This window comes from Rattus norvegicus, chromosome 4, assembly GCF_021556685.1.
Source record: "Rattus norvegicus strain SHRSP/BbbUtx chromosome 4, alternate assembly SHRSP_T2T, whole genome shotgun sequence".
In the NCBI taxonomy this organism is placed as follows: Eukaryota; Metazoa; Chordata; class Mammalia; order Rodentia; family Muridae; genus Rattus; species Rattus norvegicus.
In genome coordinates this window covers 76,605,332-76,629,812 of record NC_141537.1, presented here as the reverse complement: position 1 = coordinate 76,629,812, position 24,481 = coordinate 76,605,332, and the positions used below count along the sequence as shown (strand labels likewise).

Sequence of the window (24,481 nt, the reverse complement as noted above, 5' to 3'; positions counted from 1 at the left end):
ACTAGAAATGTATACTGTGGATGGCCCGCGATGGAGATAATTTGTATGCTGTTAATTAGAACTTGACAGAATCATTTTGGACAATTTTCTTAGGGGTTCTTAGAAGTGTTTACAAGCTTGACTTCATTTGCAAACTATGCACTCTAAAATCCCGCCCCAGGTCTCCCTGTGACTTTGTGTTCTCATCATGGAACTTCCCTGCTCACAGTGGGCACAGTACGCATGCTTGTTGAATGTCTTCTTTTTGTCAATTCAACCCACAGCTCCACTCATTACTCACAAACTCCAGAAATAGGAGGCTAAGAAAACAATTTAGATATGGTGTAGCAATATGAAAACTTCATGAAATTCAATAGGCAGATTTAGTATTCTTATTTTAAGGCTAGAGAAAGGAAGGTGAGAAAAGTTAAATACTTTCACAAAGTTTGAAGTGGTGGTTACTGGTAACTGTCAACTCGACAGGATCTAAAGCTCTCCGGGAGATGGGCCTTTGGGTGTGCTTGTGAAGGATTATCTTGATTAAGTTAACTGGTGTGGAAAGATCTAGTTTAACTGAGGATGGGATCGTTCCTGGGCAGGGGTCCTGTACAGTACTAAATGGAGCAGAAAGTGAGTTGAATGCTATCACTCATTGCTTTCTACTTCTTGACTATGAATACAGTGACAACCTGCTTCAAGCTCCTGCTGCTGGAAATCCTTGCTGTAATGGTCTGGGACCTTGAACTGTGAGACACAATTAACCTTTTCTCCCTTATTCGGCTTTTATTAGAATATTTCATCACACCAACAGGAAAAGTAAGGAAGGCAGTTAAATAGCACGTAACTAGTAGAAACGGTCATCTTTTTCTGATATTGGTCCTATGGAGAGCAAATAGGTGGACAGATAATTGAAAAAAAAACTCTTGAAAACTCTATTTGATAATCAATGATAGCATTAAGGACCTTAGGAAATAAGATAGTTCCCATGAATACAGGGATATGACCAAACATTCCCTAAATAATCACAATAAAGAACAAAAGTGTTTGTAACATTTCAGGCAATATCTTAGTTATAAAGGCCCTTAGATAAGTAGACTCAAGGTTGTGTGGCTCATGAAGAGTATGGCAGCTACAGTTACAGACTAAGAATAAGAATGGTTGGAAAACAGGCTGATGGCATTCTCTTTGAAGCAAGGCTGCTGCTGAAATTCCCACCATGTTCCTCTCATCCCTCTGAAGTCTGTTAGATGTTAAAAAATGAAAAATATGGAGAGAGCCTCATTAGTCAGCCATATCTCTACTTGCCAATAAAATAAAAGATGATTTGTAGGCTAGGTACATGAAATCATAATAATAAAAGCAAGATGATCATCAGGAGATGACACAATGAAACCTTGCAACACCCACCCTTGAGTATCTCCATGAAGGCTCTACTACTCGACTTGTTGCTGGACCCATATAGGCTGAACTATTGAATAAGTGATGAATGTTTTGGCCAATAGCAATGTATAATCTACATGAAGGAGGCCTGATGATAGGCAAGATTGAGTACCCCTTATTTGATTGGTCAGCAGACTAGCACTAGGAAAGTCCTATTCCTCTCCTTTCAGCTTTAGTGCTCCTAGAATAAGCAAACAATGGAAGGTCTACAATCACAATTCTGGCCAGTTTATGGGCATGATTTTCAAATTTTCTGCCAGGGCATTCTGTCCGTCAATAATATATTATATTAAGTAATATATTATTATACCAACATGGGAGAAAAATCAAGTTGCTTGGAGTCTTAGGTGTCTTACCACAACAGAAAGGAAACTACTGGTTTTCTCTTGCTGCTACAGCAAATTGACACATACACAAACAGTACAACTGTATAATCTAAATGGTCTATGAGTCAGAGTTTTGTATTCGTTAGCTAGACTAAAGTTATCAAGGCTGTGACCTGTATACAACCTCTAAGAAAAAGTATGCTCCCTTGCCTTTTCCAGATACAGCAGGCTGCCTGAATTTTTTTTTTTCAGGAGCTGAGGACCAAACCCAGGGTCTTGCACTTGCTAGGCAAGTGCTCTACCACTGAGCTAAATCCCCAACCCCCCCCTTTTCTAATCTTTATTAACTTGAGTATTTCTTATTTACATTTCAATTGTTATTCCCCTTCCCGGTTTCCCGGCCAATGTCCCCCTAACCTCTCTCTCTCCCCTTCTATATGGGCTTCCCCTCCCCGTCCTCACCCCTTTACCACCCTCCCCCCAACAATCATGTTCACTGGGGGTTCAGTCTTGGCAGGACCAAGGGCTTCCCCTTCCACTGGTGCTCTTACTAGGCTACTCATTGCTACCTATGCAGGTGGAGCCCAGGGTCAGTCCATGTATAGTCTTTGGTAGTGGCTTAGTCCCTGGAAGCTCTGGTTGGTTGGCATTGTTATTCATATGGAGTCTCAAGCCCTTTCAGTTCAAGCTCTTTCAGTTCTTTCTCTGATTCTTTCAACGGGGGTCCCCTTCTCAGTTCAGTGGTTTGCTGCTGGCATTCACCTATGTATTTGCTGTATTCTGGCTGTGTCTCTCAGGAGAGATCTACATCCGGTTCCTGTCAGCCTGCACTTCTTTGCTTCATCCATCTTGTCTAATTGGATGGCTGTATATGTATGGGCCACATGTGGGGCAGGCTCTGAATGGATGTTCCTTCTGCCTCTGTTCTAAACTTTGACTCCCTATTCCCTGCCAAGGGTATTCTTGTTCTCCTTTTAAAGAAGAAGTGAAGCATTCACATTTTGGTCATCCTTCTTGAGTTTCATGTATTCTGTGCATCTAGAGTAATTCAAGCATTTGGGCTAATAGCCACTTATCAATGAGTGCATACCGTATGTCTTTCTGTGATTGGGTTAGCTCACTCAGGATGATATTTTCCAGTTCCAACCATTTGCCTACGGATTTCATAAAGTCGTTGTTTTTGATAGCTGAGTAATATTCCATTGTGTAGATGTACCACATTTTCTGTATCCATTCCTCTGTTGAAGGGCATCTGGGTTCTTTCCAGCTTCTGGCTATTATAAATAAGGCTGCGATGAACATAGTGGAGCACGTGTCTTTGTTGTATGTTGGAGCATCTTTTGGGTATATGCCCAGGAGAGGTATAGCTGGATCCTCAGGCAGTTCAATGTCCAATTTTCTGAGGAACCTCAAGACTGATTTCCAGAATGGTTGTACCAGTCTGCAACCCCACCAACAATGGAGACTTGTGGCCCCTTCCTTTACCTTCAAAACTACCAAGGTGGCTGTCAAGGACCATATTGTGTGTGCGCGTGCGCGTGCGTGTGTGCGTGTGTGTGTGTGAGTGTGTGTGTGTGTGTGTGTATGTGTATATGCATAATAGGAATATAGGATATTCATGCAATGCATGTACATAACCTTGTGTGTAAGTATGTGAATGTATTAGTTACTTTTCTTGTTGTGACAAAGTACTTGACAATGGCATGATAAGAAGAAAAGGCTTGGATCACAGTTTGAGGGTACAGCATATCATGGCAGGGAAGTCATGGCAGAAGGAGCACAAGACAGCTGGTTGTTGCTGCCAGGAAGCAGAGAGAGAGAGATGAAGAAAGGGAGTGCTCAGATCCCTTTCTCCTTTTTATGCTGTCCAAGACTCCTGGTGAGTCTTCCTATCTCAATCAATCTAATCCAGTAAATCCTTCAAAGGTTTGATTTTTAGGTGACTCTAGTTCCTTTCAAACTAAGTCATTTACCAACTGACCGATTGTTCTAGCTTCAACACACTTTTTAATTTTGTCCTGTAGTGTGATTGATTTGGGGGGGGGGGCAAATGTATTTTGTTTCTTGGACCATACAACAGATCTCAGGGAGAGGACTAAGAGTCAGAAATAAAGTCTGTCCTCTGAATGTTTCCTTGGCTCATCCTTCTGTTTCTCTCAAGATGACCACATCATCTATTTCACTCCAGTCCATTTAACATTTGGTTACTAGGCTACATTTATTTCCAGAACCTGCGGCCTTCTGAGCAGCTGACAGACCTTTGCCTGATTCCTCCCTCTCTCCCTCTCCCTCTCCCTTTCTCTCTTTCTCTGCTGCCATCAATATTACTTTGGGCTGTGGTCAAACCATATTGACATTTCACTGACATCTTTCTGGGGTCCAATTACCTTCCTGTCATGATACAATCCATGAAGTGTCACAAGGGTTCTATGCCGAGCAAGCATATGCCCGAGACAGTACATTATATATCATCATCTCTGCTTCTTCTAGAAATGGGAGAGACATTTCCCATCTCTGTAGTTAAGGGATGTTTTAGCTCAGTGCTGAGGGAAGCACAGAGGCTTGAGGGAAACACAAAGCTGCAGCATCCTACTCAGCATGCCTGGGTGAGCCTGGCTGGTACCCTTCACATTCCAGTATGAGTCCCTAATGAGAATGCAGGAACTTTAATCTGGGGCTCCTAATCCAGACACACACTCTGAAAACCTTCTGTCTTTCTAAAAGAGCTTTATATTTTTGGAGGGATATTATGCTGTGAGGCACTGGTGTAGTTCATTATGGATTGGTTATGTAAAGTCCTTCTAGATTCTTGTATCTAAATGCTTGGCTCCTACTTCCTGGCCCTGTTTTGGAAGAGTGTGTATTTCCAGAACAACCTTCTACTTCTCTGAAAGAATTTTTCTTTTGTAATAGGATTTCCTGTGATTCTGTTCATTTTTCTCTATATAAGGGGAGGCCTTATATAGATCTGCAGATAGCTGTTGCCTGGATTTCTGTCACCTTCCTTTCTCCATGAAATGGCCTGTTGTATCTTAAAATCCAAGGGCGTTAGAGCTGTACTTGTTTCTTTGGGGGAGCAATGGGACAGGCTGGTGGTTCTAAGAGTTTCTAGAGTATTAAGAAGTCATTAGGAAATGACTTCTGTGGCTTTGTGTTTCTGGACACTTTAGGCAGATCTTAGATTTCCAGATTGTTCTTAGATTTGAATGCTCAGTCCTTTATTTAGAAGGGGGAACAAACATATTCACAGGAGGAAATACAGAGACAAAGTTTGGAGCAGAGACTGAAGGAAAGGCCATTAGAGATTGCCCCATCTGGGGATCCAGCCCATATACATACAGCCACCAAACCCAGACAATATTGCTGACACTAAGAAGTGCATGCTGACAGGAGTCTGAGATAGCTGTCTCCTGAGAGGCTTTGCCAAAGCATGACAAATACAGAGGCAGATGCTCACAGCCAACCACTGAACTGAGAACGAGGTCCCCAATGGAGGAGTTAGAGAAAGGATTGAAGGAGCTGAACGGGTTTGTAACCCCATAAGAAGAACAATAACAACCAACCAGAGCTCCCAGGGACTAAACCACCATCCAAAGAGCACACATGGACAGACCCATGACTCCAGCTGCATATGTAGCAGAGGATGGCCTTGTTGGGCACTAATGGAAGGAGAAGCCATTGGTCCTGCCAAAGCTCAATGACCCAGTGTAGGGGAATGTCAGGGCAGGAGGCAGGAAGGGGTGGGGCAGGGAACACCCTCACAGAAGCAGGGGAAGGGGAATGGGATAGGGTATTTACAGACAGGAAATTGGGAAAGTGGATAACATTTGAAATGTAAATATATAAATGGCTCAGGCATAAAATAAAAAACAAACAAACAAAAGAATCTGGGGTCAGAATACCAAGTTTCACATTCCCATTATGTCTTTAGCATAATGATGTAGATAAATATGGCAGAGCCTTGTTGGAGTGATAGTAGAGGACACTTCTTTTCTCCACGAATTATATTTAAATTGCCCTGTCTCTGAGAGGTCATCTTTATCTATAGAGATGGGGCTCCATTTTTACCCAGGTTTTCCCTTAAACAACAAGCAGATGGAATCTGTGGACACTTTGCTCCCTTAAGAAGGAGAAGCCGTGAAATAAAACCGACTCACATTAGTCATGCGCACATTGGGGCATGCAGGCTGCAGAGATGTTACCCAAGGCTGACACTTTGACATGAAAGATGAAATCATAAACTGGGTAACAGTCTAGTCGTGGCCTATTCTAGGTCAGATGAGAGGGACAGCTATCTATGGCAGAGGCTGAGAATTTCTTTCTAAAGGAAACCAATGTTGGTACCGTCAATTAGACAAGGTACAGTTTTTCTTTTGATGGGAGCCGGGGATATTTTCTGTCTGTCTGTCTGTGGGACTGCTCATGGATGCACAGAGATTCCACAGTGAGACTGACACCTACAGCAAACATCACAGGAGAGTGGCAAGACCTCTGAATTTGCTTTGCTGTGTGACCTCCAAGTATGGCCATCTCAGGAAGCAGCTCCTCACTTCTCCCAGTAGGACAATTCCATTAGTCTCCAGTTTTCAATCTTGCAGGAGGCATGGTCTGTTTTCCATTGACGAATGGATGAGTAAGGAACCTTATCTGATCCATAAGAGCATCTGTGATGGCCATAGACTGAGAGATCAGGGGAGGGACAATAGAATGAGGGCATTGCAAAGCACTATGAGCAGCAGAACCAGAGCATGGCTGGGTACCAGAGGCCAGAGCAGAAGATGTTGGGCAAGTTGCTCCTGAAGACCCCAAGGGAACTGGGTGTGTGTGTACATACAAACACACACACATGTGCTTGGTGTATGGATGCCTCTTAACATGAGCTTCTTGTACAGAGTAACTTCAGTTACAGCAGATGCGTGTTGAGAATTTTCTAGTAAGCTGAGTAAGGGCCTTCATTGCCACAGGTGTCTTCTCCTTGAAATCTCTTTTTCTACTCCATTGTATTTGTCATTTTTTTCTATTCCTAGTATAAAATGTCTGCTAAAAGAAACCTAAGATGAGCCAGAGAGATGGTCAAGCAGTTAAAAGCACTTGCTGCTCTTCCATTACCCATGTTAATCCAACACCCTCTTTTGGCTTCTGTAGGCATCAGGTATGTATCTTAAGGATGAAAGGGTTGCTATTGGTTCAGTTTGAGAGTACAGTACAGCATGGTAGGGAAATGGCAGTAGGGGTGTGAGGTGGTAGTTACATTGCATCTACAGTCAGGAAGCAGAGAGTGAGTATTACTGCTGCTCAGCTCACTTTTTCTCTTTTATTTGGTCTAGGACCTCAGTCCATGGAGTAGTGGCAAGAACACTTAGGGTGGTTCTTCTCAGCTCAATTAACCAAAGCTCTCATAGATATGGCCAGAGGTCTGTCTCCCTGGTGATTTTAGGTCCTCTTAAATCTCTATCACATCCACCATGTGCTACCGACTTCTACTCTGTGGTCAAGAAAGTGCCAGTGTGAGCTCTTACAACTCCCTGATCATCATTCTAACCAATCAATACCGAAGACTCTTTTTCTTACAAGATTAAAACAGCAAGGCACGCAAACATCAAGAGTATATAGGTGTGTGAAAATATATAAAACAAAAAGCAGTTGTTCACCCATGGCCACTGTGACTACATGCTGTCCTTCAAATGTAGGAACAACTCAGATGTTCACAGCTGGGTTAATGAATAAGATAGCACATATCTAAACAGTGGAGACTTAGATGTAGCTATGAAAAGAAACGAAGTTCTCGTACCCATTATGAGATGCAGGAACCCTGACACCACTACACTAAGCAAAAGAAGCTAGTCCCAGAAGACAAATCGTTTATAATTTTTCTCATGAGAGGTACTTAGAGTGGTTGAAGTCAAGAAACAGGACATAAATGGTGGTTACCAGGGGCAGTTATTCTTTAATAGCATGGGGCTTCAGTTTCATCTGATGTGAGGATCTCTAAACATGAATGAGAGATGATGATTCCACACACATTAATATACTTAATATTACTTAACATTTAAAATCACTTATAAAATAATTTAAACCACAATTTAAAATACAAAAATCCTGATCTCTCTCTCTCTCTCTCTCTCTCTCTCTCTCTCTCTCTCTGTTGTATAATATTTAAGTATTTAAGTCTGACTGTGGAGTTCTTTGCTCTTGGTTTGAATCTCTTCCCATCAGTTCTTAGCTGTGCGTCCTAGTAAATTAACCTCTCTGGGATTTTATTTTTTCACCTATGTACTGACAAGATTGTCCTCTATCCTAGGACAATTGTGAGGTTTAAATGACACAGTACATTTCAGTCACTGGAATCATGCCTGACAAGCAATGGATGATTTCACTAGCATTATCTGATCGATGAGATAAATGAAACTAAACTCATAAATATTTCAGTTCATGTAGAAGCCATCTGAAAACTTCGTAGGAAAATGTCAGCAAAAGGATTAGACAAAGTCATTTATAAACAATGAAAATGTATAATGAACACTTTTTGAAATATTCAAGATACTCAGTAATTAGTTGGTGGTTAGGAAGCTGGGACAATGGAAAGCAATTTTCTGGCTTTGAAACATGGGGGAGACCCTTGGATCAACTCCTGTCTGGGTAAAGCCAGACATGGATTAGTTCCAGAAAGCAAAAACCTGATAAACAAGCGGATTCCTTCAGAAAGAACGGAACAAGATCCAAGGGGTTAGCATCTGATCAGCCTTCCTAATGTGGGGGTGGGAACTGCTTGCTAATTGTTACACAAAGACTGGTCTAATGGTTTTTCACTTCACTTCCATCCCACCATGCCTGAATCATCTTGGCCAGGATGCAATTCTGCAGAAATTCTACAAGAGCCACAGAATGAGACAAGGGTGCTCAAGTAGCACATGATGCTCCTTCACCCATAATTCTATTTCAGAATGGGTAATTTTAGAGGTGATGATCCTGCTGCTTATTGTGCCAGGCTGCATGAGACCAGGAATTACCCAGCAGTGGCTACTTAGCTGAGACCCATGCTCGCTTAATTAGGATTCTGGCATGGTGGGTGGGGATATTGACTATTGCTGTGAATAGTAAATCATAAATGTTAAATCACTTCCAATTCCAGAAATAACTGTGCAAAACTTCTCACAGCATAGATAATCAGGCAATTACGGGGATGGTTATGGGACTCTCTGGCCATGGTGGCTTTGTTGTGAGACCTGTCCTGCTCTGAGCTACGATCTCATTTATCTCAGCTCCATTTGTATGCATTTAATTCTACTGGATAAGAGTAAACGTTCAATCTAAGTTTTAGCGTCTAGCCATTTAACATGTGGTCTGTGGTTTAAACTTCGAATTTAAAATTTTCCGATAGCTGGCTAAAGCCACTGCCCTTACAAATTGTCTAAAAGATAAAAGCAATGGGAATATCTTCACTATGTTATGGAAAAGCTCTAACCTGGGAACATGAAATGGGGTTTTAGCCTTTTCTCTGCTCATTACAGTCTGTGGTGTTCGGTTGGTTTGTTTGTTTTGATTCCTAAATTATGCACTGCAGTTTCAGATATTTGTGATGATTTTAGCAGGGGCCAGTCTGGTATTTAAGTAATAATAAAAAGAAAATATTCCAGTATAATTTTAAGAATGTACTCATTAACACACTTTGTGACCTTCATGAGGCTTGAAGAGTATAATGAGATTCCATTTTCCTGATACTAAAACTTAAGTCAGGGTCCAGTGAGATGGTTCAGGTGCTTGATACATATATCTGAGGATCTGACTTGAATCCTTGGAATCCAAATAACGCTGGGAAGAGAGACAGACTCTATAAAGTGTTCTCCACCTTGGTGTGTTCCCCTTTGCATATCATTACACATAAATCATGTACACATGCTAGCAGCAGCAGCAGCAGCAGCAGCAGCAACAACAACAACAACAACAACAACAATGGCAGCAGCTTTAAAAATTAAATGTCCTAAGCTGGTCCTCAGAGTGTGGAATGACATAGGAGAACTTTGCACTCATTTCAGTCTCAGTCCAGTGGATGAAACAAGTCTTTGCTATTGAAATAGCCCCTGGGAAGAAATAACTCCCTTTTTGGACTGAAAGCAGTCTGAAATAGAGGCCATCGGGGCATTATTCTTACCTTACAACACAGTCAAAGTGATTTCCCACGTGAGTTGTACTTGTAGGTATACACTTGTTTTTCCTTTCCCTGAATCTCTCAGCAGAAGTAACAGCAGTAATCACTGGAGGGCACTGAGGTCACCCGGATACTGTTCATCACTCACACCTCCCAGTCAGGAAGGCCGTGGCATCCAAAGTCAACTTTGTTGCCTGTTCTGGGAGGGAACAGGCTCCCAGACAGCGTCGCAGAGCTCATTCTTAAACCCAGGTCTTATGAACCATGGACTGCAATGTTTTAACCCCGAAAAACGCCTTTCTGGTTCATTCCCAGTGGAGTGGAAGGGAAGAAGGGCTGGGTGCATTCTGCAGAACAGTCCACTTCTCATGCCATTTCTGAGGGTGCAGGGAGGGGACTGAAACAGAACACCCTTCAATAATTCCTTACTGTCTGTAACACTTGCAGAGAGAGGCAGGGAATCTGACTTGAGGCCTACTGGAGAGCCAGGCAAGAGCATGAGGGAATCACTTCCTGGTTAGGTTCATTTCTGATTATTCAATGAGAATCACTGGGAAATGCAACATAAGCCACCCAGAAGAATTTCATATGGGCTGGGGAGATGGAGCACTTGGTAACATGATTAAAATGCCTTTTGCAAGTTCAAAGACCTGGGTTTGATACCCAGAGCTCAGGACAAAAAAGCCAGAGCTGGGAGCGATGATGCATGATTATAATCTTAACAGGCAGAGAGGTAGATCTGGCCAGCCAGCCAGCCTAGCTACAGTGACAAACTCCAGGCCAATGGGAGATGGTATCTCAAAATAATGTGGATTATTATTCTGAGCAACATGAAAACCAAGGCTGTCCTCTGTCCTCCACTCATATGTGTGCATGTAAGCACCCCTACACACACACACACACACACACACACACACACACAAGCACACACACAGGCACACAATGACTTACACACATGTAACCTGCACACACAGCACATACACAGGACATATGCATACACACTTGAACATAGATGTGCATTTTCACATCTACCCCATACCATCCAGAGAAGGTCAAGTGACTGTATATCTTACACTACCCAACCTACTATATCTTTACTTTCCTATTTTCTATTTAATGTCCAATATGTATACTGCATGATTTGTTTTTAGTATACTATTGACTCAGAGTGATGAATCTGAATGTGAAATAGCCTAGCTTCAAGCTAAGTTCTCGCTACTGTTCTTGAATATTTTGAAAGAAGCTTCCTGAAACGCCTGTACTCACTTTAAATATTTAAAGCATTCACACAGTTATTCTTTGTTTAGTGTATTAATGGGATAAGCCTGAAATCCTTATTTCTTATATCACAGAACATTTTAATAGTTGCTATTAGAAAGGAATTATATTTTTAAACTTGTTTATAATACAGTACCTATGTTATTCGGCATTAGCAAATTCTTCAGAAGCAAGGCAGTCGTAAGGATATTCTAGTTGCTATTCAGTTGTGAGAGAACAAGGTTCCAGCAGTGACAGGGGTTCTGAGTATCTAAAATCAGTTTATCTACAGCTTGTCTGAGGAAGTCTGTGAGAGAGGTTGGGACAAGCGTACCCAAGCTTTCTGTTTGAGATCTGGATTCAGTTATGTTCTTTGGAAGATTTAAGAGGCAAAAGCATTTCTCCAAAGTCTATATTTCTTCCCCGAAATCCCACTAACCGTAATTCTGATCATTAGTGTCTCCAACTTAATATTCCCAAAGCTGAGCTCAGCATCTGTTTCCTTTACCTAGACTTCTTGGTTGCTTATAGATGGCTGCCACTCCTTTGCGAGGGGTCCAGACAGCAGACCTCTACTGAGTTCTTTTTCTTTGTTTATGGCCGTAAACTCCAGGCCCAGTAGCTACTGACTCATGAGACTCTCATACACATTCTGCCATTCTCAATGGTCCCTCCAATCTATGCCTTAAACTCTTGATGGTTTTCTACTACTGTGGTGGTGGGAATGAGAACACCCTCTATCATCTCTGATACTTGCATACTTGGGCCCCCATTGATTGCTGGCGTTGTTTAAGGAGCTTAGGAGTGTGGCCTTGTTGAAAAAGGTACATCACTGTGTGCTGGCTTTTACATTTCATTCTTGCTGCCTCGTGATGTGCTTGATGCTCAAGATGTAAACTCTTAGCTTAGTCTTCCACCTGCCATGCCTGCTTGCTGTTACGATGATGATGGACTCCTACCCCTCTACAATGTTAAGCTCAAAGAAACCCTTTCCTTCTATAAGGTTCCTTGGCCTGTGGTGTTGTATCACATCAATAGACAAGTAACTAACAAACAGAAAGATTTTGTGACATCATATTACTGATTCTTTCTGTCCTTCAGCACTCCCTCGTGGCAGTCTGTACAGGACTGCATGGCTAACCTCAAGTCATATCGTAGTACTGCTTCACTGACAGTTCCCACACAAGCTGTGCTTATTTATGCTTTCCTTTCAAGACCTCAGACCAGGCAAAGCCTACTTCCCGTTGAGCATGTCACTTTCTCCAAGAAATTCTTGACTTCTCCCTTCCTTCCCTCAGTCAGTGTTAAAGTTAGTCCCACTACCTAGTTGTGTCCTTCACATTCTCCTCAGAGCACTGACTGGGCCTTGGTGACCACATGTGTATGCCTTTTCCTGTAACTGGTTTGTGAGTTGCCTGTGGATGAAGGACAAAATTCATTGTCAACAGTCCCTTTGCACCCAGCATGATGTCTAGAAACAAAGAGGTTGACTAGGAGGCATGCCCTAGATTTTTCTCTCTCCCTGCCTTTTTCAGTGTTTCTATGAAGTAGGGCAAGAAGAATTGAACAGCGGTGATGGTAACGGCATTCTGACTGTGCTATGCTGGCCTCCTGAAGGGCCAGGGAATCAGAGCAGAAGAGACAAGTGAATCAAAGGGTCTTCTAGCCCTGCTGGCTGACACAGGCATGACCTGTGAAAAGTGAAAATGAGTCTGAGCAGAGCTTCTGGTTGGTGCCACTTGCTGTTTTATTCCCAGTACCTGGTGGAATTCCTTCGAGTGAGTATTCAAGTGGTGTTTCCTGAATACACGATGCATTGATGGACAGATGGAATGAGCAAAAGATTGACCCGAGTGCCTATGCCCTCCCCACTTCCAACTTCCACTCTTTGTGCAGCATGTGTGTGTATAGATGTGTTCTTTAAGCAAAATGGAAAATTAGTTATTAGACCTTTCTTTTCACAACACACCATAAAGAAACATAATGCAGAACTGGAGAGATTGCTCAGTGGTTTGGAGCACTTGTGGCTCTTGTAGAGGACCCAGGTTCAAATGCCAGCACCCATACTAGGTGGTCTGGAACTCCAGCTCTAAAGGATCTGATGTCTGCTTAAGGTCTCTAGAGGCTCCACACCCAAGTGGCAGACATTCACACAGGCACATATATTTAAAGAATTAATCTTAAAAAATAAGAACATAATGATAACTACTTATGTTTTACACAAATAACACCCATAGATTCTAAATCATAAGTCACTGAAGTAAATAGTATACATACATGCACACATGTATACATGCATACATACATACACATGCATGTATATTTCCATTTATTTAAAGAAGTCAAACTACTGTTGGAAAATCTATAGACCTTCTGTCTTAAAATCCTACCATTTTGTATTCTTAGAATTAGTTATTAACTGACAGGTAGAATGAATTTGTCTTGTACATCATTCTTGTAGGAAGTAATTTCAGGTGGACTTGGTTTGGTTACCAGAGAAGCCTGCAGCCATGTAGAGCGGGAATAGACAGGAGGCTCTGAAGCTGACCTGTAGGAGGTGGGCTAGGCTTTTTCTTCTGGTTTTTATTCTTCCAGCTAAACTTCTAGACCCCTCTCTTCTTTTCCCAGAGAAGGACTGCTGATTTTATCTTTATCTGTGACTGACACTGTCTTAGTCACTCACTGTGAAGAAGGACAAAAGCCAGGGGAGGGATGAAAACAACCCAAAATAGATCTTTCTTGGGCTGATTTGTATCAGGGTTATAAACAATTCAGAGCATGATGGCAAAGGAGACAGGCAAGTACTTGTAGGCAACAGGAACAAAAGATCCTTTCCCCTTCTTTCCCTTCCCATTTTTTTCGGGGTTGTATACTAAAGTAAACATCCGGGATCTGGAAGCCCTCTGCCCTCTCAAGTATCTGCACATTACATTCTGCCCTCGCTGTTCTCTCCATCATCTTAGGGCACGTGTTATAAAGCAAATCGGCGCCTCAACATGACTCATTATTTTCATCTCAGAATGGAATATGAACACATCAATTACATGTCAGGCAGCATCTGAGTGCATAGCCTCCTTGTCACACTGACCTTGCTCTGTGTTTGTATTGTTAAGGTGCCCCTGGCGTTTGTCCACTGAATTAGCTCCCCACACTTCTCACCTATTATCTTCTCACTTTAGCACTTTCCCAGACTCCCCCTCTATTAATCCATTTGACCTGCAGACACAGGGAGGCTGGGCACTCACCATTGCTTGTAGTCCGCATCACAGTTGCAGTAGTACTTGGGGTCTGTGCAGTTGCGTTCGATGCCGCAGGCACACTTCTGAATTCCAGGCTCTGAGCCTCCCCAGTAGTAGTGCTTCTCATTGGCTTTGCCAACCCACCAGGTATAAGGACTTCCATCTACAAGAAAGGAGAAAGGTGCATTTAGAGAGGGGCCTGAAATGTATCATTATACTGTCACCCATGTTTCCTTCTTCCTATAGCAGTCTCTGACAGACTGAATGGCACATACCCATCTTTAAGGTAGAATTCGTTCAACAAGAGGAATTTTTAACTAAAAAGTCACACAGAATGTCTCAGGTAGAATTCAGTGAATTGGAATCCTAAATGGTGTCAGTCTTCATTGAAGGCATACAGACCATTCTGCAACATACAATGAACTTCATAGATGATTTTGTTTTTCTGTGAACTGATCACAAGTATGGAGATAAGAGATGATTAGAACTAAGAGTGGGGTTTGTCATGTCTAAGTTTGACCTCCCAATTTTATTCATGAAGAACTTAGGTCTAGAAAGGCCAAGTCGTTCTTTTATTACCTAGAAGATTAATGCACCATATCAAAGGTCTGACACCATATCATAGGACACTCACTGTATGCTCTGCAGTCAGCTCTCTATGTCTGTGACTTCTATATCCATGCAGCCAAACAGCTATGAATCAAAGACACTTGGGGGAAAAAAAACCTTGTGCCTGCACCAAATACACACAGACCTCTCATAGTAATTCAGTAATAGTGTACAGCAACTATTTACATATCATTTTTCTTGTATTAGCTATTACAGTTGATCTGGATATGATGCAGTGTATTAGAAAAGATATCAGCACATAGGATAAGCAAGTGTTACCCATGTGACATTAGGAACCTGAGTACCATGTCGACAGATGTTGGGATTGGTAGGAGATCCTGGATCCACATTCCCTCTCTCTTCCATTCACTTATCATCCTTTTGCCTCATTATCAAAACCCCATTGTGTTTCCATTATGTGCTACACTCTGCAAGACGCCTTTGAGAACAATGGAGAAGATACGCAGGCTGGGGATACAGATGTATGAGTCCTACGGATATGGAGTGGGTGTGAGGAAAAGGAGGCTATGATGAATGTTTTCTCTGAGCTGTGTTTGTAGGTTGAGTGGCTAAGATCTCAGTGGGCCAAGAGGTAAGAGAGGAAAGGAATGCTATATACAAAGGGAACGGGATGTTAAAATTCATACAAGTGAGTTTTATATGCAAAACGTATGCAGAAGAATGGATGTGGTGTAGAGTAGGACTGGGGAGATTAGTTTGGCGGTGTAGCAGGAGAAGATAGTACTAGATAGCAAATGAGGTTTTTGTCCAAATGAGAAATTGTTTCATGCTGACTAGTTTTTGCTTTTCCAGGCTTCTTTCCTGCAGCTAAAGAAGCCTGAACTTTATCCTGAAATAATGGGAGGCCACTGAAAGATTTGGAGCAAGGAATCATTACTGTTCAATTTGGGCTTTAAAAATCTCCGGTAAGATAAAAGACGAGTTTCCAGGTGATGAAATTATGGGGGGGCAGATGTGAACTCTTCTTAATAGTGGAGAATATAACTAATAGCATACTAGGAGAGGAGAAAGAGAAACCAGAAGGAGTCTGGGGTAGCTGACCTAGTAGGATTTGGGAGTGGGATGGCAAAAGACATTGTGAACTCACTGGGTCTCTTGATATTAGTAACTAAGAGAATACCAGTATGTTCTATCTGGATAGGAAATAGGAAAATGTTTTGAAGTTCAAGGAGTTTTTGAAAGATGAAGAGTCTGACACATCTTCCAGGAAATTGGATGCAGACATCCAGTCTCCTGAGCATTTCCTGGGATGAAAGTCTTGTTTTGGGAACCATCAGGGCAAGCCAGAAAATATTGGGAGAGGCAGAGATTCAGGAGGGATCCGTAAGACTACAGCAGCATTTCAAACCACACTGGAATTCCACAGAAGGCTGCGAGAAGTGCAAGGAAAATGAATCCAGTTCAAGAGAATGGTAGGAAGAAAAACCCAGAGACAGAAAGCATCAGAGGGGAGACCGAGAAGATGCTAAACATGTTGTCTTTTTCTTTCATTTTATGGTGCTGAGAGCACTCATTGTGAAATCTCCCTTCTTAACAAATTGTCTAAGTATTTGATACAGCATGCTAACCACAGCTACGGTGCTATCCGCAAATGCTCTAGAACCCATTCACCGTGTTTAACTGAAACCTTTATTGATTAGCAATGGCGCTGCTTTCTCTCTTCTTAGCTTCATTGACATACATTCTCTTTGATTCTCGGATTTTACTGTTGTAGGTCCTGACACAATTGCAACGATGCATTCAGCCTGTGTGTCTGTATACGATGCAATTTCCTGCCTGCCTTTTCTTTCTGTTAGTCTTTATTCCAATTTTATTGTTTCTATATTGCAACGACACTAGTTTGAAAAGGATGAAGCATTTGCATTAGGCAAGAATGTGGACAAATCTTGGTGATATGCTAAGAGAACAGACAAGCCTTAGAAGAAACTGAGAATGATGCAATAAATGGAGATGATGCCAGCCAGTAAGCCAAAGAGGAAATCTATTAAAATCCCTATGTCTGGGGGTGAAACTCCATTGTAAGAGTCCACCTCTACCAACCCCTTCAGGATGCTAAGTACACACTTGTCAGTGCTTGGAAGAAAGCGGTGGGGAAGCCCGACATTCTTCAACCACGAACCTGGCAATCACAACATTTAAACAATATCATAAGTTACCGTGGTGGAATAATGCACATACTTCTGTAGTACCAAGTGAGATACTACATTAGTTTCCCTCAAGAACAGTTTTGTTAAAATGCAGGCAGTTTAAAGCCATAGGAAATGGTTTGGGACTCAGGGTCATCTCTCTGTAATGATGGAACCAATACTCTAATTCGAAAAGGAACCAGCCAGGTATTTTATTCCATAGAAGTACCCAGATTTCACTTAATTTGGAAAGTTTAATGTTTTCCATGTTATGATCATCATGGGAGTCTTAAAATAAAAAAAAACTGCACTAGATTTGATAGGTAGAGAGAGATTGCAACTGTATTTTAAAGGGAGAAAGATACCAGCTCTCTGAGATGAGGGGCCTCTCTGCAGCTGTGTCCTCTCCAGTGGGCCTGACTCCCCAGAGAAAGTATTTAGATTTGAACTCTGCATTTGAATTCTTTTGCTTCAAGGTCTCCTGTCTTTCTGTCAGGTCAGGGGAAAAGTACTCGACTTTTGATGTTTCTCAATGTCAAAGCCATAACCCACAATACACTATTGTTTTCTTTTTCTAACACCCACAGTTTTTTTTTAAAGCCTTGCAAAGTTTTGTTTACGTGAACTATATAATCTTTGACTTCCCAAGAAAAGTTGAGGTCAGCTGTCTCTGGTTGTGTTACAGAGGAAAGGAAAGCTCTGAAAAAACCTGAATCTGGCTGTGCACGAGAACTCCTGAAGGAATCTGTCTGCAGAGATTGATTGGCTTATGAGAATTTCAGTACCACTGGGAGGTTGGAATGTTGCAGGTCCAGAGGCTATTTACCTTATAGTAGGCTAAGTTCTGGCCTTCTGGGACAGCTATAACTTGCTCACCTCTGTACTAGATATAAAATCTTGTGACAAAGTAATAATAAAACACCTTTTAGAATCTATTGATTTAAATGCAACTAGTTTCTGTCAATTCAGAAGATAATTATGCATCATAGGCCTATAGGAAAGTTCCCCTCATCTTGACATACCAGCCTCTCTGATGTATCCACCAATGCACACCTCTGATGTACCACCATTTTGAATTTGATTTAATTCTGTAAAACTGCAAAAACTTCATAAAACTGCTATTACTTGGTAACATGGAATTTGGGGTAACTTAAATCTGCGTTCCCAAGCCATGGTCACCACAATGGCTCCAGAATATCTTTTTACTCCCTTTTAGATGAGAACTGTGCTTTTGTACCAAGGGTAGAAAATATGTAAGGGCAGATACTCTGGGACTGACCATGTAAACGGCACATGTCCCAGACCTAACCCTACCAATATAAAAACATTGCCTCCTTAGCTACCAAATCCAGTTTGAGCATTTCACCTTTTAGCTAAGTAATGATAAATGGTTTCTCCACCAGTAAATTTTTGTTGGTGTCATTGGAAACTAGAAGATTTAATACCTTTTGAATGGTGACAGGGATAAACCAGACACAATCAGAACAGGAGCAATGGACCAATGGGCAGGAAACATCTTATTCAATCCATACCAAAATGCTCAGCAAAAGAATCTGTACCTCAGGCCCTGAGCCTTCTAGGAGCTAATAGAAACAGCTCCTTACCGTGTTCTTGTAGTTTCAGACAGAGGTAGGAGCTAACATGACCCCAGAGCTGTCTATGGCTCAATGTTCTTTTTGAAAATCAGAATAATATCAAGAAAAGGAACAAGATAATATTCAGTCTCAACTTTGGAAGGAGACCATGAAAATGGGAGAAAAGAGCCAGCTGATCCCTGGCAGTATCTTCAGGGATAGCCTAGACGCTCAGGAAAGGAAGTTTCATTGTCAGGTTTGTTTAGATGCACAGCAAGAACTCCCAGGTCTGCATGAGAGCCGGGATCTGTATCAGCTTGTGTGTGTGTGTGTGTGTGTGTGTGTGTGTGCGTGTGCACGCGCGCGCGTGTGCACGCACGAGTATGTATTTCTATATGTCGATGTGGATTTTATGTGCCTGAAGATGTGCCTACATGTGCATGTATATCCACAGGCCAAATGTCAACATTTGCTGTCATTCCTTAGGTGTCCATCTCTTGTTTTGTATAATCAAGGCCAATCACTGCCCTAAAGTCATCATGGAAGGTATGCTGAGTGGCTACCAAACATCCCAGGGTCCTCAGTGTTTTATCATTGGGATTACTATCCTGCCCAGCTTGTTTCCTCTTAAGGGAAATTCAATTTGAAGATCAAATTCACATTTGCACTTTAGCAACTGAACATCCCTTGTCCCACATATACCAGTTTTACAAGGAAAAAGACCTCAATTTTACTGGAGGGAGAGAGTATTACCAGACAATAGGATACACGGAGGAGTTCTAAAGTGGCATTTTCTTTGTTCAGTCTGAAGCAGTGACATGCCAGTGGTCAGGGGAGAGCCCGAGAGGACTGACTACCAAGCATCTTTTCCTGTCTCCAACGTTGCTCAAACCACAATACTGCTGTCTGCATAACTAATGCTTCGAGTTAGGGAAATGCAAAGTTTGTGTTCTCTCTTTCCTAGAAGAATAAATCAAGTCCAGCACAAGCCAGCAACTTAGCTGCTTTCCTTTCGGCACAAGCAAACCAACAAAGAAAACACCGATACAGCAAACACATGCCTGGGCAAAAAGGAAATTGTATACTTTGTTATTCATACAGGCTAATTTGGTTAAATCACTATAACAAAAATAAATTATTAATTTTGTATATGTTTTATATTCAGCAAGAGAAGAGTGGTGCAATTTTCTTTGAGCAGAGAACTGCCTCATTCTAATGCTATGCTAATGAAATGCTATTTTTTTTCTTCTTCTGTATAAAACATTATTTACCTGTTAACTGGCTTTGGGGGAAAACAGTTAAAAGGAATCAAAATGGAAAGACTTTTTAAAAAAGACAAGAATATGAGATGGTAAGAAAATACATTAATTACCCAAGAGTTTAGAAACTTTAACCTTAGACTACGAAGATTCTAGCTAAGTGTGTTGTTATGTCTAAGTGTATGTCTCGGGGGCCATATTGTAGGTTAACCAGACACTAGGTTGTTAAGATGAGGCATCGGCCAAACATGGATGGAATGAAATCCAATCAGTCTGCTGCTGGACCACTTATACTTCAAATTGTGTCATAGCAAAGGGTTTCTTATGAGCTGTATGAAGCTAGAAGTGGAGAGAAATGAGGGTACTTGTTTTTTAAGACTGCAGGTCTGGTTAATAACAAATTGTTTCAGAAGTGCCAGACCAAATGCATGGAGAACTCTAAAAAATGTAGCCCATATATGGGTTTTCCAGAATGTGTTTCGTAGAATAGAGAACTGGGCTACACTGTAGCTTAATAGGCTGCTTAACTAGGATGCAGGCATGACCCAAACAAGACTCAGCTTTGTGACTGGGACGTCTAATGAGTTCCATTCATCTACTTCTAGAAGATACTGAAAACAATACCACAGGGCTTCATAAAGCCCCAAATGAAAACGTTTAACTATTGCCAACTTATCTTTTATAGATTCACAGGAGACTTTTTAGCAAGAGAAAACAGAACAGCCTCAAATAGCCCCAAAACCATTGTGGTAGTTAGTGCCCCCAGCTGACACCTCCTTTGCAGCCGATCTATTTTGGAATACTGGAAATGTTCAAGGCCTCTACTTACATGGCGCGACTCAATCCCTATCTCACCCATTTTAAAGCATTTTTTAATCATATATATTTAAATTTCATATAATGTAATGGAAGAGACGCACATCAAAGAGTACAGTGGTCACTGCTGGGGAGGAAAATGCATTAACTAACCAGCCCATCATTTCAGGCATGATCCTGGTTAGTAACTCAGGTTTATATCTCTCTCGTACCCTCCCTTCCATCTGTAGCACTCTTTTGCCTGGTCCTTCCTCTCCTAACTCCTCCAGTAGTACTGCCCACTCCTCTCTCATCACAGCAATCAAGTTACAAATGATATGCTAATTAATTAATGACACCCGAATTGGTACACAAGCAAGATGGAAGGTTTTGAGTAACAAACGTTCCTATGAGGGAGCAAGGTGAAAGTTTTGAGGCAAGGTAGCAGCCAGATTCTTTCTCCTCCTCCTCCTCTCTCCCACCTCCTCCCCCTCCCCTCCCCCTCCCCTCATCCCTCCCTCTCCCCTCCTCCTCCCCTTCCTCCCCCCTTCCCCTCCTCCTCCTTCTTTTCTTCTTCTTCAGATAATCTGGCAGCTGTAGTTTCCAATAATGGGCTGGAGTGCTCTTTTATTTCAGTTTGGAATGTGCACGGTCAAAGAAATTCAGGGCTCTGATCTAAAGGCGAAACGACTCCTGACCCCCAAGGCAGGGGAAGTGGAACTGATCACCAGTTCTAGAGTTTTCTGGTTTAGACTCAGTCTGTTTTCTTGGACATGTGGAGTTTATTTTTTCACAATAGACCCACTTTCAAAAACCGGACCATGGAGCCACAGAAACAAGAGAATTAGGCGGTGAAGTCATGGAGTGATCGATCATGTCAGATTACAGGACTTCCCCTCTCTCAACACTGGTGGAAGAGAACATAGAAAGGTAGGTGATGGTTTCCAGTTTGCCTGGTATCCTAGAGAGCCCAGTAAACAATCTAGGTTCCCTAGAATATGGGATCAGGCTATGAAAAGAAGCTCAAAGGAAAATATTGAGACCATCACTGACCATCTGTGAGAGCGCCTCACCAGGCAAGTCTGCCACATGTTGACCTGGAGAAAGTACCCTAATGATCTCAGTTCCTGGACACTTTGGGGTAGTAAGTAATGAAACAGACATACATACTTTTACTACCACAGTCTTAGCTTGTCTCCCAGTTAAGACATTGCATAAATCAGCTTTTCCTTGCTAATTTTCTAAGAAAAAAGGTTTATGTTAGTGCGTGCATTTGCAGGTTACAGACAGTGGTTGGTTGGTGCTAATGCTTTTTGATGTGTTTTCCCAAAATACATCATGGAAGAAGGGGATGGCAGAAGACAGATATGAAGAGGTGGTCATGACATTTATTACAGTTGCACCTTAATTTAATTCATATTTTCAGCATAGTATAGTTACTACCTTTTTAATTTTCAATTACATAATAATGATTTCGCATTAAAATGGATGTATTTTACTGGTTAAACTAAAGACTTTATAAAAGTGAAATGAGAATGATCACACATCTTGGTATTATCTTATATGCAGCAGCTTATCATTTCAAGTTCCCTATAATTTTTTGAGAAATGTATAATAACATTCTCCTTGTTTTCCAATCATCTAATTCTATGCCACCCTGTGTTCAGATAAAGACCAAACAAAAGAATGAATCCAGAAGTGTTCTGCAGAGTTCATATTGCAGACCGTTGTGGAAAAATGCTTCATTTTAAAGTTCTGATATAAACATTCAATTTGATCATTATAGGTGAACATTTTATCTCCCTGTGATTGAATGTCACTAAACTCATTTGATTAGGGATGACTAGAAATGAATGAAGTTGATTAGCTTAAGGTTGTATCTTTCAGAATCACATTGGATTTTGCTTTATCTTATTGATTTGAATCAGGGCCAAATATAGAACTGTGGAATGGGAGTTCAGATTGGACCTGAACTGAAATGTTAATTAATTAGGAATTAATTTTACTGCATAATATTTAAATTTATTTTATTGAATTGAACTTACTAGATTTCAATCAAAGACCAATTTCACCGAGCAAAATCTGATGCAGTTGAATTCAATAATTTGAGTAATATTCAAATGAATTGGATTAATTGGAATGGAATCAAGTGACAGATTTGATGGGAGTTCATAATTCTGAGCAGGCCTAAAGAGAGCAGAATGGGTCAAGTTACTCCAAGTGAACTTAGCTGTGTTTTTTAACTAAGGTCACTGGCACCATGGCCCCTGAAGAGCCTGGTTGGTTTCTTTACATCCAAAGCTCTGGGAACAAACTGTGGTAGCAGTTTACCACAGACAGGGTGGAACTGCAGGCTGTTATTTCTTTGGTTCTTTTTGTTTCTCTTAATTCTTTTCTCTTTCTAAATACAAAGTGCTATTTTACATTGCAACTGTTGGAAGATTGATAATTCTGTAAATGTTAATACTTTTAAAATTTTTAGTTAAAATATACTTATATCATTCCCTCCATCCCCTTTCTTCCCTTTAGCCCCTCCAGTGACTCCACTTGCCTTACTTCCTCTCAAATTTGTGGCCTCTTTTCCTTATAGTTAGGTAGATATGGTTATCTACAGAATGGATAGATAGCCATACGTGCAATTACTGTATAAGCTCAGCCTGTTGTTTCCACTTAGGGTTGTCAATGATAGTCTATATAATTGTTTCCAGCTTCTATCCCTTCACATGCTTCATGGACTAATGCAGTGGCTATGACCTACTGTTCAATGCTAACCTAACTGTCATTGAGGCTTTTCGTGCCTCCAAATCTTAAGGAAACTCTTGTGAATGTTTACATTATGGTGTTGCATAAAACAATGCAACTTTGTGTCTAAGGGAGCTGTGTCTACCTACCATTTATGAAGATTTTTAAAAGGATGAACTGTTACTCATTTTGTTCAGTGGTATGTCAACTCTTGTTAACTTTGTTCACATTGTAGCATTAACAGATTTTTTTCTGATAATGTCAGGAATTATGATGTCATGTCTGACACACACATAATATACATAAGAGAGAGAGGAGAGAGGAGAGGAGAGGGAGTGAGAGAGAGGAGAGTGGAAAGAGAGAGAGGAGAGAGTGATAGAGTGAGAGAAGAGAGGTGAGGGGGGAGAGAGAGTGAGAGAAGAGAGGTGAGGGGGGAGAGAGAGTGAGAGAAGAGAGGGGAGGGGAGAGAGAGGGAGAGAGGGAGAGAGAGAAAGAGAGAGAGAGAGAGAGATGTCTAGGGGTTTTCTGATTATATACATGAATGCCATTGATCCCTTGTGTTGTGTTGCGGTTATTATATTGTTTGGTATCAAGCTGATATTGGCCTAAAAGGATGGGTGATAGGTTGTCCAATCTGCCTTTAACATTATTTTAACTTTCAAGTGACAAGTAGAAATTTTAGATATCTGTCACATGCAACATCTTAGAACAGGCGGTCATTGTGGTGTGGCTAAATTGATCTAATTTAAAATGTGTATTACTCCACATTCTTAACATATTTACATGTTTTCAGTGACTTTCCAAATATAACATCCTGTTATTTTCTGAATTGTACAGTAAATCTTTTGACTGCTTTCTGTATCCTTAGACAACCTTCTCCCCCTCCTATCTCAACCACTCCATCCTGTGGTCATTCATTCAACTCTCTACTTCCATGAGTCCAACAATTTTTGTAAGCTTGATTG

At 41.3% G+C, this 24,481-nt stretch overlaps 1 protein-coding gene across 2 annotated transcripts in view; it reads right to left on the bottom strand.

Moving 5' to 3' along the window:
* Cntnap2 (contactin associated protein 2) overlaps positions 1-24,481 on the bottom strand; it is a 2,247,664-nt gene that overhangs the window by 525,421 nt on the left and 1,697,762 nt on the right. For both annotated transcript variants that reach the window (NM_001427648.1, XM_087658677.1), the window contains 1 exon segment: positions 14,397-14,553. In NM_001427648.1, the coding sequence (NP_001414577.1) occupies positions 14,397-14,553 (157 nt within the window).